Consider the following 17,382-nt stretch of genomic DNA (forward strand, 5'->3'; position numbering starts at 1 on the left):
TTGCTTGAATTTCATTTTATTATCTTTCAATTTCTAAATGTGTTTGGTGACTCTAATATTATTTGAATAAATATGTCTGTTTAATAAATCTGTTTTGTTTAAATTTACCAAAATACATTTTCTATTTTCACTCAGAAATGGATAAAAATATTCATTTTCAAAATGAGGTGTACTCAATTATGCTGAGCACTTTCAGTATCAAGAATATTAAATACAGAGATGCTGAGAAACTAAATTTGGTGTTCTGAATTCAGACAAGCAGCAGAAGGGCTCGTTTTATATCAATGGTTACAGTGCAGAGTTGGTTCCCAGTTTACGCAAAGACTCCAAGAAGAGCTCCTGCTTTGAGATGAGTGCTCCTGGAAGACGCTCTTACCAGGTTCAACACACACAAACACACTCACATTAACCCTCACGTTCAGTCAGTCATCCTGCTGTCATTACAATGAAGAATGATTATAGTCTCCAAATCCACAATGATAGCTTTTCCTCTACAGTTCACTGCCAGCAGTCCTCGTGAAGCAAGAGAATGGGTGGACCAGATCAATTTTGTTCTTAAGGGTAAGCCACATATGAAATGCATTTTTATTGAGATGCAAAACATATTTATATCATTTTATAAATGCATCTGACTCGGGCTGAGCACCACAGTGATCATATTGAGGTGAAAAGGGCAGTTTTATAAAAAAGAGGCTTAACGATAACTTTCCCTCCGGCACAGCCAATAAGACAGGCTCTAGACCTCCTCATGCAGCACGTCATTGAGCTTCTGAGCCCAACGTGCCTCAGGCTGCCTCCTCTTCCCCGTAGCGCTGCGCTCTTTACAGGAAATTGATTGGGATTTGCCCGGTCATCCTTTAGGGGCATCGATCTGGTCCTGCTTGGCATCCAGGCAGTGAGGATACGATAGCCTGTGTTACAGAGCTCAGTCACCTGCAATCAGGCTCTCGCTCCATCTGAGACAGATCTGAGGCATCCTCGCCACTCTAAAATGGGCTCAATGCGGCCCTCTGATTTGCGGGAAGTAATGGACACTCCTGAGATAGTTTTCTCCTTCCCCATCCCCCTTCGCACATGTAGATACAGCCAACTGGCACAAAAGTTCTAAATTAGCACTGTAATAAGTTAACACCTTTATTTTATTATGGTGGACAAACATCTAAGTATATACTGAAAATCTGTTAAAGGTAAAATTAAAATAAAAACATAAAAACAAATAAAGTTTACCTGAAATTTTAATTTAGCAAAAAGGAAAAACTACATCTAGCATCTCACTGCCATTATGGAAAATTGTGGCAAAAAAGAGAGAATAAAACTAGACTGAGAAAATAAGAAATTAATGTTATTTTCATTGCAATTTCAATGTATTTCTTAAATTGATTTATGCTTCTATCGTATTTGGTGACACTTTATTTTTACTGTGCTTTTTAGAAAAATTGTTGACTAAGCTAATTTGCTGCTACATGTCAGCTAACTCTCATTATTATTGAGTAAGAATAGATTATTAATAGACTATTAGGTTATGCTTATTATTAATGTAAGATTAATAAGTTGGCAAGTTTTGCTATGCAAAGTTACTTAAAGTCAGATGAACATCTGTTTGGACACTGAAAATAAAGTGGTAGTAGAGAAGTAGATATTAAGCTGTTTACTGATATGTCAAGTGCTACAGGGTATGTTGAAATTCAGTTGCATCTGCAAGTCAAAACAAACAAATAAATAAATAAGGAAGCATCACGGTGGCGCAGAGGATAGCACAATTGCCTCACAGCAAGAAGGTTGCTGGTTGGAGCCACGGCTGGGTCAGTTGGCATTTTTGTGTGGAGTTTGCATGTTCTCTCCGTGTTCTCGTAGGTTTCCTCCGGGTGCTTCGGTTTCCCCCACAGTCCAAAGACATGCAGTATAGATCAATTGAATATGCTAAATGGGTCTTGTAGGTGTGTGAATGCAGGAGTGTATGGGTGTTTCCCAGTGTTGGGTTGCAGCTGGAAGGGCATCCACTGTGTAAAAACATATGCTGGATAAGTTGGCAGTACATTCCCCTGTGGCTACTGCTGATGAATAAATGGACTAAGTAACTACTATTTAAATGAAATAAAATAAAATGAAATACAATTAATTAAAAATAAATAAATAAATAAATATTTGGCGCTTCAGAGCAAGTGAAGCAGGTTCATATGCACCTCATTTTGTTTTTGTTTGTTAATGTTTACAACACGAAACACTTGATAATCAGCTACTTTAGTTTTTTTGTAGCTGGTTGACATAAACTTGAATTAACAAAACTTAAAATGGCATATTGCAATAAAGACAATATAAATAATGTTACAACATATTACGTAGATAAGCAACATCACACAATTTATAGTGCTATTTTAGCCAAACATCAGTACAGCTGTTGAGCCATACTGATTTTCTACATGTTTAATAAACAAGTTAAAATTTAAGGGACAGTTCTCACAAAAATTAAAACTCATTTACTTATTTACACACTCTTCCCTTGTTGCAAACATATATGAGATTCTTTGTTTTACTAAACACAAAAAAAAGATTATTTTGAAGAATGTGTGCCATTGACCAGTAGGAGGACAGAATCCCATGCAGGTTTGGAAGAAGTAGAGGGTGAATAAACAACAGATTTTTAATTTTTGGGCGAACTGTCCCTTTAATTGACTTACATTTCAGAACGCATTATCGGATTTTGCTTAATTTGTATTACTCTTTCATAATGGCTTCTTACCTGAATGAGTCATTTTTCTTATTTCAGCATTAATGGTTATTTTCAGGCTTCTTTTCAAGATCAGGAAAGTGACTTAAGACTGAAGACTAAAGTAACTGCAGCTTCAAATTCAGTTTAATCAGTACAGAAGTAAATTAGATTTAAGATATTTAAATTTACAGATCAAAATAAAAATAGAACCATTTTCACAGGTGGTCTCAAACACCACTATATGTACATTGTTTGTCTGCTGTTGTTTTAATTGTTTAGGCATTTATCATTATTATTATAGCTTCTCTCTAAGATCTGAGCTTAACCAGGGAAAAAAATAAGAAAATTTGAAAATTATGTTTTTGTGATGTCAACTTTTTACATAAATGGAATTATGCTGCTCTTATCATTGGTTTCACTTAATTTTGATGGTCTTCTTTAAAAATATTAATGACTGCAAGTAAATTAGCATCTAAATGTCAGCTAACCCTCATTATTATTAAGAGTGATATTAGATAATTAATAGACTGTTAGTTTACAGTTGTTGTTATTATTAGTGTAAGATGAATAAGTTGGGAGGTATTTAAAAAGTTACTTATAGATTATCTGTTAGATGGTAGTAGATATTAAGCTGTTTACTGACACTCCAGTTGCTGTAGAGTGTGACCAGTTTCAGTTGCATCTAAAATAAATTAAAATCTGAATATATTAAAATAGAACCATATTCACCAGTGGTTTCAAAGCCCAATACACTGGTTGTTTGTCTGCTGTCACTTTCATTGTTTCTGTGTTAGTGATTGATTTTATGGCTTCTCTCCAAGATTTGAGCTCAAACTTCATCCCTTTTGATGATGACGAGGAAGAAGAAGAGGTGGAGGAAGAGGAAGAGACGTATGATGATATTGAACGAGCAACAACACCACCACCTCCAAGACCTGGAGTAGCGTCTGCACAGGTTACAACCCCGAGAAAAACTCAAAACAGCCATGAAGAGTGGAAAGACCAAGCACTGCCTCAGGAAGACGAAGAAGATGATGAGGAAGAGGACATTTATGAAATACTTCCCGGTAAAAACAACGCATCACACTGTAAACAAATCAAGGGGATGCCTTTGGTATTAAGTTTGACTGTAAATTTCCCTACAGGAATGAGTTCTTGATGGGATTTTAGTGGAGCACAGCTAGTAAGGTTGTTACCATCAGTGCTAAAATGTTAAACATCGTCAATAAGAGCATATACATCAAGATCTGGTCACCCAAAGTGATAGCAGGGCCCTCGCAGGACCTAATGAGATCTCCGAGGAGAAATAGATCACTCTGGAGTGCTGTCATTTTCACCTTACTTTGCCATGTGTGCTGGGCAGCTGAGCTGGCCACAGATGGTGGATCGAGTGACCACCTCTCTCACTTTTCCGCCCTTCATTCATCTCCCTCTCATCATCTTGTGCCTCTCAGATTTTCAGTTTGGAAAAGTGCTGAGCAAAAGTGTTTTTATGACATTGTCTAAAAAAAGTGCTGAATTAAGTGTTAATGTACGAACTAATGGCTTCAAAGAAACTATTTACATACAATTATATAGCACATACAGTTGAATTTAGAATTATTAGCCCCCATAAATTATTAGCCCAGCTGTTTATTTTTTCTCCAATTTCTGTTTAACGGAGAGAAGATTTTTTCAACACATTCTGAACATCATAGTTTTAATAACTAATTTCTAATAACTGATTTATTTTATCTTTGGCATGATGACAGTAAATATTATTTGACTAGATGTTTTTAAAGACACTTCTAAACAGCGTAAAGTGACATTTAAAGGCTAAACTAGGTTAATAAGGTTAACTAGACAGATTATGGTAATTAGGCAAGTTATTGTATAAAAATGTTTTGTTCTGTAGACAATTGAAAAAAATATATAGCTTAAAGTGGCTAATAATTTTGTCCTTAAAATGGTGTTTAAAAAAACTAAAAACTGCTTTTATTCTAGCCGAAATATAAAAAATAAGACTTTCTCCAGAAGAAAAAATATTATCAGACATGCTGTGAAAATTTCCTTGCTCTGTTAAACATAATTTGGGAAATATTTAAAAAAGAACAAAAAATCAAAGAAGGGCTAATAATTCTGACTTCAACTTTTGATCCAAAGTTTGAGAAATATTTATTCAGGGAAATTTAAACTTTTGTCAAGAAAGAAATTGATCGGAAGTTAAATTTTATTAAAAAAAAACATTTATTTAAACTTTGAGGTATGGTGCTTAGCATATATAAGTACACCCCTCACAAATCTCTCTTTTCAATTCATATTTTAATAGGAAGCTATAGAATATAATATTTGTGCATATACATATACATTAGATTAGTCAGTACTGAAGCCAAATCTGGAGCTTATCTTACAAAAAACTTACGATAATGGTCAAAAACTAGTACAGCCAAATTTATGTTATAGAAAAATATTAAATACAAATTTTAAAAAAGATAAAAAAATCAAGAGAAGCAAAAAATAAAAAAATAAATAAAAAAATAATAAATAAATGGAAGAGTTTAGTTTAAATTTTGTTGGTTGTAATTTATTTTTAATTTTGAATTTAATTGTATTATCTTTCCATTTTTAAATATGATGGTGACTGAAATATTATTTCAATAAATTTATCTGTTTAATAAATCTGTTTTGTTTAAATGCACCAAAATACATTTTACTGAAAAACGGATACAAATATTCATTTTCAAAATGGGGTGTACTCGATTATGCTGAGCACTGTATGTGTTTATTAAAGAATTCTGAAAAATTCTAACATCTAAATTAGCTGCTGTCTTATTTTAGGCTTAAACAAATAAACTTTATAAGCAATTAAAATGTCAAATAATATAAGATTAAACTGACATAAAGTATCAAGTTGAATGTTATATAACTGAAGTTAAACTGCTCATCTTCGTTTAATAAATTAAAGTAACAAACATTTGTTGGCATAACTTAATGATCATATGTATTTTTTACACAAATATTAAGCAGCATAACATTTCAACATTGATGATAATAATAATACATGTTTTTGAGCATTACATCACTACATCAGAGTACGAGACGAGGATCAGGTAATGATAAATATTTAAATATAAATAAATAAAACATTTGATTTTTAATATATATTTTTTTTACAATATTACAGTTTTGTAAAGAAAAAATCTAATAAAATGTGTGCTGCTGTATATTAATTCACAATGTTTGCTTTAATTCTATTACAAAAATGAAAGCTTTTTTTCTGTAAATGTTTTAGATTTAGAATGCACAATAAATTCAATAACCAAGTCATGACAACACATGTTTTGTATGTTATTTAACTTAAAATAATAATAATTCCTTACATTTATATGGCACTTTTCTAGACCCTCAAAGCGCTTTACACATTAGGGGAATCTCCTTATTCACCACCAGTGTTCAGCATCCGGATGAGTGGTGGAGAGGAGACAGAGTGATGGGGATGGTTAGGAGGCAATGATGGACCTCAGTTTAACGTCTCATCCAAAAGACGGTGCTCACTGAGCTGTATAGAGTACCTTTCACTATACTGGGGTGTTAGGAACCACACAGGCCACAGGTTGAGCATCCCCTCCTGGCCTCAATAATAACACTTCCGGCAGCAACCTAGCTTTCCTATGTGGTCCCCCATCCAGGTAAAAGGCAGAAATGCAAATTTGAAGTTGTGAGAATGAGGAAAAAAAGAAGGAAAAACTGAATTGTGTGATGTAAACTCATATTTGGTGGCAAAAAAGTCAGTAATCCAAGATAAACATTAGAATAGCAGGAAAAAAGTCAGATTTGTGAAAGAAACTTAGACATCTAGGAAAAAAGGAGAATCCCAAGATATAAACTTATAAAAATTAAGTCAAATGACAGAATTGTGAAATACAAACTCAAACTGGATTTTAAAAGATGTCAGAATTAGAATATATAAACTCAGCCTTTCTAGAAATAGTCAGAAATGGGAAATGAAAACAAGAAATAAAATGAATAGAAATTGCAAGTAGCATGTCAGAATTGCAAGAATTATGAATGATTTTTTTTCTGTAAACGTTTTAGATTCAGAATTCACAGATACTGCCAAAAAGTAAATAACCTTTAATTCATGACAACACATTTTTTGTATGTTAATTTAACTTAAAATAAATGTAGTTCTACATTAGTTGCTCACAATTCACATTTTGACAATGCTAATTAACGTCTCTTGTTATAAAATAAAGCCTTCAACAACACATTTTAGACATACATTTTGCACATGGGCATATGGTAAAGGACCACTTTAGCTTTACAGGTTTTTTTTCTTCATGCTGTTCCTGGAAGCTCAGGGCAAGCGCGTGCTGTGGGAAGTATAGGGTTGCTGGACGGTGGTTTTATCGGCAGGCTGACAGCGTGAGGATGGATGTGGGAGACAGAAAGCTGGGCTATCACTGTCACCTCATAGACCTAGAGGTGCCACGCCCAGAATCAATGCCTGTCTGCCTGAAACACACTAGCCATCTAACCCGACCTGGCACCTCTGCCATAAATCACACTGGAACAGGAGATATTGTTTGAAACTCTTAGAAAAGAAGAACACAAATTTGATCCGGAAGTTGGAAGATGTAGCGTAAATTGGCAGAATTTCGTATTTTTATATCGGATAGATGGCATTTGTTTTGTATTTTTATAACTTCTGACCTTTTGTATTTATTTTGCAGATGATGAAAATTCTGACAACGCTGAAGATTGCAGTGAGAGAACTGGTGAGTACTTTCTATGTGTTTATATGTGGAATTTATGGAAAGAAGCTTTGTTTTAAAATCAAGGGGCTTTAAGTTATGCTTATTATTGACAAACTGGTTTTTAGTGGCTCCTATGTAAATCATTGTAAAAAAGCTTTTTTTTTGTTTTACTTTAGTGGTTTTTATGTTGAAAACTCCTTTTCTTTCCAACCAAAATATCAGACCAAGACAAAGGAGTAAATATATTAATTAAATTTATTTTAGTAAACTATTTCTTTAAGATAAAGAAAGACTTCTATTATAATTTTTGTCACTGTTAATATTTAATTATCACAAAGAAATGTACAGACATAGCAGTTAATGAACCTCTGAGTTATATTGTGAATTATGGTATATAATTCAGAGATTCATTAGTTACTAAGCCTGTACATTTCATTACCTTTTTTACTACATTAATTATTTAATATACTTAGGTTTGTTCAGAAAACAATAAAATATGAAGATTTCAAATGCAAAAGCCTCTAAATGTCTGAAATAAGTATTTTTTTGTTGACTCAACTTAAGTCATTCCAGTTCTGTAGACCAAACATTTTTAGTTGGCACAGCTTAAAAAGTTTTGTTACAGAGTTCACCTCTCCAGAAAGCTAATAAATAATCTTATGTTAAGTATCCCCATTAAATGTTTTTTTTTTTAAAAGCTGAGTGAACAAAAAAAAAGTGAAAGGAAATAAGGATTATGTTTTTTTTTGTACTGGGTTAAATTTTCTACAGTGTAGCATTTTTTTACAGGCTCCCAATTTTAGGTTCAGTATTTTTATTTTAAAGAATAAGAATAAGTTCTTTTCATTCAATTTAAATTTAAATAACTAAACATAAACATAGGATGTTGAGAAAACTGCAAATTTTAGAAGAAAATTTCAGACGGCACTTAGAGGTTTTTGCATATGAACTTTTTATATATAATAAATCCGATATGGTTGTTTACCAAAACACAGAAAGGATGTCCACTGGAAAATGATTTATAATTTGTTTAAACAATGAGTTGAACCATCTCAAATAGCCGGAGCATGGCTGTGATTTTGTCATTGGACTGTTTATATTATTATATTTTGACAAGTATATTTATCAGCTCTTACTTTTAATCTCTCTGCGACTGACATGTAATTAAACTGGCTTTAATTGATGGCGATATTTTCAAAAGTGCATCGATAAAACCTCTTTTTTTCTCAAATCAAGGGTCCTCCGATTATGCCAATTATTACCAAGGCTTGTGGGATTGTGAAGCTGAGGGACCGGATGAGTTGGCCTTCCAGAGAGGAGATTTGATCTACATCCTCAGCAAGGTCTGTGTGTTACTTCCTCACATCTCTCACTTAAACACACACATACAAGGTCAGAGTTTTAGTTCAGCGCTGTTGGCTTCATGGCCTTGGCTGATTTGTTAGTTGAAGTGCTCTGCATGTATTTAGATTTTTTTTTCTCTTATCTCGCCCTATCCATCTCCTCACTAATGATGAATAATATGGAGCTGGCCATAAGATGAGTCATATCGGTCAATACTCGCTGACTTTCTCTTAGCAGCTATTCATTTACTGTATTCTCAATGACAAAGCTGGGATGTACTGCGCTCAGTCAGTTCATTCTTATTGCAGTATTTTGAAAAAGCGCCTCAGATAAAATATAATGCATGAGGATTTGCGGTACTCTTTTTCTACTGCTTTGATTGTTGTGTATCAGTCACAGAATGCAATGAATAGCGTATCAGCAACATGTTGTCTTTATAAGAAAGCAAATGATTTTTCTCCAAGAGATTTGCGAGCAGCAAATTGAGCGTGTTTTGTAGCATGCCATATTGACATAAAAGAAAACTCCTTTTACATCTATGGCCTGTAGACGATTGCAGTGCTGTGGCCACACAGGCACTTTCTCAATAATAGGCTGTTGATTCATCGCTGTAGTTGTGTTTCGGAAAATTGAGTGGTCAGCCAAGCAAACCACTTTATTTGATGCATTCACTTTAATCTATATGTTTTTGTATTTTACAAATGGGATGTAAGCAGGAACACATAGTGTAGCTGATTCTTAAAGATACACCAGTGAAATAATCAATGTGTTTTAATTTTGCCTTTGACTTAGCTCAATGTTACCTTAAAGGGATAGTTCATCTAAATTTTAGATTCATTATTGCTGTCCAAAACCAATCTGGGGTACGCTTTCCAAAACAATGACACAACTCGCAGCTGAACTATCATAGTACGATGCGTCGAATGATGTAGTGACGAGTGTTTCCCAAAACCGCAGTTGCTCTGTTGCAGATCTATCATTTGAACCATGTTAGTTATAACGTAAAGCACCCATAATGATGCTTTAAACGGGGTGCAATAACTACTTCTTTAGCGAAAAACCCCATAATGTTTTGTGCAAATTATATTGTTTTACATAAACCTGCATTTAAAATAAAATCCAATATTAGTTTTGGTAAAAACAAGCACTCGTTTCCCATATTAATTCAAATATATGTAAATGACAAATAAAGTACAATATGCAATAGGCAATATGTTTCCTTTACAAATATTATTGAGAAGAATCCATAAAAAATCACTAAGCTAACACTTATTCTAATCTCATATGTAAATCATATAAATTGGCTTAATTTACAGTGGGCTATTAATTAAGAAATAAACAAATCCTACTTAATAATAATAATAATAATAATAATAATAATTTTTATTTATTATTATTATTATTATTATTACTATTATTATTATTATTATTATTATTATTATTAAGTAGGATTTTGTTTATTTGGTTATTTTATTTTTTTAAAAAGTCTACTTTTATAATTTGACACATTCTGCAGAAATGTTCTAACCACCAGGCCTATGTCACAGATACATTTCTTAATAAATAACCTTCTATAAATTAAAACCATTAACGTTGTATTTTTATATTTAATGTTATATTTTTGTTTTCATAAGCTTTGGAGACGTAACGTAATTTTGCTTTTAACTAAAAAATCACCTATAGCTTTTGCTATGAGCCACGGCTGTGTTCAAAATGGCATAAATGATTTTAAAGTAAACTACAAAGGAAGTGCAATTATAAACATGAACATCACTAAAACTGAACTGTAAAAATACCTTGAAAGCAAATTACACCAGTTTTTTTTTAATCATTCAAAATTTAAATGTTAGAATTTAAAGGAATTGGGCACAGAATATTATTTTTTCATAGATTATCACATATTTGCACCAGTAAATCCCTCCATGGAGACTATCAAGTACAGTGGTGATGCTTTGTTTATACTTTGCATGTGGGCATTGCATATTCCGGTTTCTTTTTGTCAAATGAGAAAGCAGATTACTGCCAACTGCAGGTTTGGGTCTCCTCTCAGACCAGTGCAGACCAGATGTGAGTTGACAACACAGTAGTTTTTCGGCTTGGTGTGTCCTGGTCCACACATACACACGCACGCACGCACACACGCACACACACACGAACCTGAGTAATAAATGTCAGTATTTGACATCAGGATGGCTCGACGTTGGATTTTGATCGCTATTCAACACAACCTAAAATCAACCAAATATTAACATCGTCTGACATCGTTATTAGACGCCAAAATAACATACTTAGATGCTAGCTAGACATTGAATTTATAATGTTTGGAATTTATGACTTATGGCATTGTGTGCCTGCTGGGTCATTGTGTCAAAGAAGAGACACCCATTTTAAAATGTGAATTTTATATACAACGACAACAGAGGTGCAGATCCAGATGCACGTTTATTAACAAGAATAGTCAGGCAAGCGATGGTCAACACAGTCAAACAGGTACATGCAGAGCAATCCAAAGTCATGGTCAGAGAACAGGCAAATAGTCAGTATAGGCAGCAATGAATCAAAACAAACAGACAAAGCTAAGCATCACAACACGGCTAGGCTAAACGTCGTAATGCTCACAGATAAACAGATAAAGAAGATTCAGCAAGTAGTGTGTTTGTCGGTGCTGCGTTTAAAGACCATGTAATCAGTTCTCAACAGCCTCAGCTGTGTTTGTGTTAGCAATCCGCGGAAAACCAGAAAAGGTGTGAGTGTGTGGTGCATGACAGGATCTGTGGTCCATATGGTGACAGATTGGCTGTCCTGAGTGAAAAGGAATGATTCCCAGCGATCTACAAGCCTGGATTGCTAGTGATTGTGACAGTATTAACCACAAGTAAAGATTAAGTAAATTAAATTGATTGTTTATAAATAACTTTTGTTATGACGTTAAATAAAATGTCAAGATGAGGGTAATAGCGCTTCATCATCATTCAGTCTAATAGATACATTTGTATAAATAACATACTTACTATACACTATTTTAATAGATTTTGCAAAAACCATTTACATTCAGTGGATTAAATTAAGTATTTAAAATATAAAAATTAGAAATAAATATTATTTTAAGGGGTTCATTGGGATTTAGTTTTTTAATATATCATGGTGTATCATATATCTAAATGTGACTGATACAGTAGATAGAAAATATAAGATTCCTGTCATATATACCATTGTTACAGTAAAAATCTATAAAATGTCATACAAATAGCAGAACTCACCTATCTTTAAGTAGGAAACAGAAAGAATTGTACCATCATTTATTTTGCCACTGTTGGTTTTTAATAATGATTAATAAACTGTACAGACATGACAGCTAACAAACCTCCTGTTTAAATAACAGAACAGTCAAAGCAGGTTTGTTCAGAAAACACTAAGTATAATTAAATCTGACATGGTTGGTTACCAAAACACAGAAAGGATGTGCACAGGCCATTTATTTTTTATCTCATGCCATATTATTAATTTGTATAAACAAGGAGTTGAACCATCTCAGATAGCCTGAGCATGGCTGTAATTTTGTCATCAGGAGTTTTATATTCATGAGTATATTTATCAGCTCTAACTTTTAATCCTTCTGTGACTGACATGTAATTGAACTGGCTTTTATTGATGGCGATATTTCCGAAAGTGGCTGCACTTGTATCTCTCGAATCTTGTAGACCTCTTCAGAAGCGTCCTCAAGTATAATTTCAGACAATGTGGGGTTGCTGCTGCTCTTGTTTTACGGGTGTTTCCCCAGGAACGTTGACCTTACTGAATGAAATATAGGCCCGTTGGCTAGAACTCAAGCCTAACTCTAGCGGTCCCACTCATAAAGCAGTGGTCATAAAACCGGAGTGCATAAATTCTGCTGCACAGAGGCGTGGAGGGGAGGCCAAGTATATTTGTGTCAACACCAAGCGTAATTACAAGGTGATAAAGACGTGAAAAGTGCTAAATCAATTCCGCTAACCAACAGGTTTTTGAGGCAGTGCTATGATTGACCGCTGCAAAGTCACAAATCAAAGAGGTCGACAGCGCTGTCACAGCACTGGTGTAAGCAGAGCGTACAGATTAAAAAAAGCTCTCTCATCAGTCTTTATTGATCCACCACTTACATTGAATAAACAGCTATTCGGCTCATCTACACAAATCACTTCACGTATCTATAATATGTGGCAGCATTTTATGCATCTGGACAACAGTGGTGCTTCATTGGGGCTTATTACTGTAGTGTTTTGTTTATGGAAGCATGGAGGTTAAATTTGAAGAGGTAGTTTGGCACTTTTGTGGACAATCTGTTTTTTTTTACTCTAATGTTATTCCAAACTTTGTGGATAATCTGTCTTTTTTCATTCTAATGTTGTTCAAAGTAAATCTATTTTTAAAAAGGTTTTTCTTTGTCTCTACACAAAAAAATTATGTGATTTCAATGGCTAAAACCTGTAATTGGTTAAAAAAAATTTACAATGCAATTTTAGATGTTTTACAGTAAAAATACCATTAAATTTACAGTTTTTAAAAGTGATAAAGACAAGTATTCATACACTGTAAAACACAACAGTCATCGTTATCAAATTAAACGAGTTTAGTTAACTCAAAATTTACTAAAAGTTCTTTTTACTCATTTTAAAAGAGTTTTGAACTCAGTGTTGAAAGTAATGAGTTCGTTAAATACCTCATTACTTCAACTTAAATGGAGTAAGTTCACAGTACTCATATGGATTAGTAGAGTGAGAAAACCACCGTCAACAAGGGGAGAACATGCAAACGCTACACAGAAACGCCAGCTGATCCAGCCGGGGCTAAAACCAGTGACCTTCTTGCTGTGAGGCAAAAGTGCTAACCACTGATCTATCATACCTCCACTTTGATTTAGGGCTGGGCGATTTGACCTTAAATCAAATCCTCAGTTAGTTGAGCATTTTAACTCGATTACGGCTAATGAACGATTATTTTATTTATTTATTTATTTTTGCCCTCATAGTTCACTGATAGTTTTGTACAGTAAATATGCTCACATATTACAAGTGAGAGATTTTTGAATGAGGGGTGCATTGCATGCTTTTAAAATAATTGAAGGAAACACACATTATCTACTATCTATGACTATTTCCTGAACATCAACGTTGAACAACTAAAATTAAAGCACACACTGCCTAAATAACTTGCACTTTTGGAAACAAAATTTATTATTTTCATTGTTTTTCATATTAAAAGTAGAAAATAAGCAGTATAAGTATCTCTTCTAAAAAATAGCTCTTGTTTACTCTGTAAATAATATTTTAAACAGTGCATTTTTTACATCTATTGTAAACAAAATTTTAATGTAAATAATAATTTTAATGTAATGGAAAATAAGCCCTCACTTATATCTGGCATATCTGGTGCAGCTTACAATCATCATCAATGTAGTGCAAAGTAAGGCTCAAAAATGGGTCCATCATACTACTTGACCAGAGATCAGATGTGGCTGCAAAGTGGCCGCAGAAATATAAATCAGCCTCAGGCTAACAGAGATGCGGTAGGGAAAGTAATTGAAAAAAATTGTACTGGAAAAATTTGATTGATTATAGGTTCTGAATGTCGATTTCAATTACTTTTCGATTAAGTCAAATATTTTTCTTTATATAGTTATGGGGGTTTTATTTTAAATATGTTGTTTAATTTTTATTGCATTACACTGCATGCCTTCTATATGCTCATATTACTTCCTTAATCTGTTTGTGATTAAATGGCAAAGTTCTGGCAACCAAGGCTTTAATTTGTAGCATTATTATTGTTCACAGTGAACAATAAAAGTCAACAGGGTCAAGTGGATTTGGATTCTGCATTTTAGACTAAAATCTTTCTTCAAAAATATCATCTTAGAGCAACACAGAAGAAAGTCATACATGTATGGAACAAAGCATGGTGGAAAAAACATGTAATTGAACCGGCTTTTATTGATGGCAATATTTTCGAAAGTGGCTGCACTTATATCTCTTAATTCTCGTAGACCTCTTCAGAAGCGTCCACAAGTATAATTCCAGACAATGTAGGGTTGCTGCTGCTGCTCGTTTTATGGTTGTTTCCACTGGAACATTAAGTGAAGTTTATGTATAAACTAATTTCGAGAGGATCACATGCTTATGATTGCTAGTGGCTGGATCCGCATTATCCAATTCACTATGCGCCAATCAGATGACTCCTAAAGTACTATAAATACCCTGGGTTTCATTCCACTGCTTTCTTCATTTCGAAGAGTCCCCCCTTCCACCCCTACTCCTCCTTCTTCCTAGATGGGTGACACTGTGGCCCATCGCATAGCACTGTTGCCTCACAGCAAGAATGTCTCTGGCTCCACGCTTTACCAAACCAGAAGATATTTCTGTGTGGAGTTTGCACTTTCTCCCCGTGCTCACGTGGGTTTCCTCTGGGTTCCCCGGTTTCCTCCCACCGTCCAAGAACATGCAAATTAAGTTAATTGACTAATCCAAATCGGCACCATAGACATGCTTCTAGTATGTAGTTATATCCAAGAGCAATCACTTAATGTTCATTGGTTACTACAGGGAAGTTCTCGAGATCTACCTGAGCTCAAACTCCCCTCCTGCCTTGCAATGGGAGGGAACCCTGGGCTCGAGGATCTCATGAGCTCAGAGCTCTCTCCCAGGACAGCATGCCAAACAAGCTTTTATAATCAATCATCAGCTAAGTGTAAACTCTTGAAACTTACTGAATGACATATAGGCCTGTTACAAAGTGTTACAAAATGTTACAATAATTCTTTTATGGCAGGGTTCTAACAACCAAAGATTTAATTTGTAACATTATTTTTGTAATTAATAAAAAGTTGATTTTGCATACAGCACTGATAACGGCACTGTTTTCTTCAGATCAGCCATGGTCTCATATGTTGCATGGCGTCCGAACATGAAAAAGTAGGCTTTGCACAGACTACTCAATCCTCAGGTCTGAAGAACCACAGCAGCAGGATATTTGAGGATATTTTTCATCCTCCTCTAATCACAACATGTTCACTACCAAACACATATACTCAAATGTGTGTAACTGTTGTAAGCCTGGCTTTTTGTTGTATTCAGTTAAAGGGGCCCACTGTGAATTTTTTTAAACCATTCTTTTTTCCTCTTCGACCATGCCATCCTTTTGCATTCCTAACTCTTAATTTATGCCCCTAGATTCAAAGTACATGACTCCCAAAGGTCAGACACAACACATGCCAGAATTCCCAGTGGAATCCTCTTAAAATCCTGGAATGAGAAGCAAAGAGATTTATTGCACTAAAGATGGAGGCAGACATCTCCAGGACTCTTTTAACATGCAAGCCCAATGATATCCCTTTCTTTCAGTCCGTCCTGGCCTTTCTACAGCATGCGCTTTACACTTTCACCGTTAGGGGCTGTAAACCAGGCATCCTGGATGCCATTCTAGTCAAGGGCCAATCCACTATTAACATCCAGATGCTCCATCACTTTGAATGTGGACACTACTGCCACCTTCTGGCGGAAGTTTAAATGGTTTCTCTAACTGGGTGGCCATGTTTAAAAAATATGTGGAGAAAAAAAACGTCCTTGTGTGTAACTAGGAATTGTTTTTATATTCACAGATCATATTAAGCATTTCAGTTTGACTACTATTTAATCGGAAAGCGACCATTTATCCCATTTGCACGTATACGTATCAATTTTCTCACGTTTCACTGTGCGAGTTTTACAGGTAGACATAAATGTGAATTTGCATGTGAATATGTGGTTCTCACAGACGAAACCGGGGGATTGTGAGTGTTATCTCCTCCCTATTGGGACACATCCTCGTAAACTTCAGACAGATGACTGCTCTGGTTGGCCTCCTGCCCAGGGGGTCAGTCTTCTACAAAATGCCCAAAGAAAAGGAAAAGGTGCCATAAAAGAAAAGGAAAATCCAGTGGAAATAGATGCTCCTTTTTAACTCATTCTCACGCACTCATCTAAGGACCTGCCTTCATTGTGGCCGCAGAGGCGCTCTATAGACATATATTGAGCTTCTGTTTACCAGCAGAGGCATCAAGGGGTGAGTCTGGGGTTCTGGGGTCATGCAGAAGGCAACGGTCATCTCCCGGTCAACTACAGTAGGTCATTATTCAGCCTAAGCCAATAGTCCAGAACTGCACGGCGGCCGCCCCCCTCACACTCTGCATAATTATTATAAATGGGAGGCCACATAAACAGCCATCATTACAGGCTCTCAGCAGCATACACAATCCACTTTAAATGCCTATTAAGTTTAAGTGCCATCAGTAATCCCCAAGTGTACTTTTACAATGGCAGATTATTTGGTCATCCACATTTTTACTTGATGTCGCACCTTCGAGCGCCCAGGATTTGGGATTAAATAAGGCCTATGGCGGTTCCTTCCGACTACACCGTGCAAATATTAATTTTGAGTGTTCTTAATGGCAGGCTAAGATGAAAACGACATGCAAATGAAATGCGCTGATTGAGACAAATTGAACGACGGCTGTCTTTGCCGGAGCTGCAGATCAATACCTGTTCGCCACCTGCTGTGTCTGCTGCTTAGGACTAGCAAACA

General features: G+C 34.9%; 1 protein-coding gene across 2 annotated transcripts in view; it reads left to right on the plus strand.

Moving 5' to 3' along the window:
- skap1 (src kinase associated phosphoprotein 1) overlaps nt 1–17,382 on the plus strand; it is a 52,599-nt gene that overhangs the window by 22,873 nt on the left and 12,344 nt on the right. For both annotated transcript variants that reach the window (XM_087275205.1, NM_001080011.3), the window contains 5 exon segments: nt 255–379; nt 498–561; nt 3,532–3,777; nt 7,423–7,467; nt 8,683–8,789. In XM_087275205.1, the coding sequence (XP_087131331.1) occupies nt 255–379; nt 498–561; nt 3,532–3,777; nt 7,423–7,467; nt 8,683–8,789 (587 nt within the window).

The sequence above is a fragment of the Danio rerio genome, chromosome 12 (genome assembly GCF_052040795.2).
Source record: "Danio rerio strain M-AB ecotype USA chromosome 12, GRCz13ab, whole genome shotgun sequence".
Classification (NCBI taxonomy): Eukaryota; Metazoa; Chordata; class Actinopteri; order Cypriniformes; family Danionidae; genus Danio; species Danio rerio.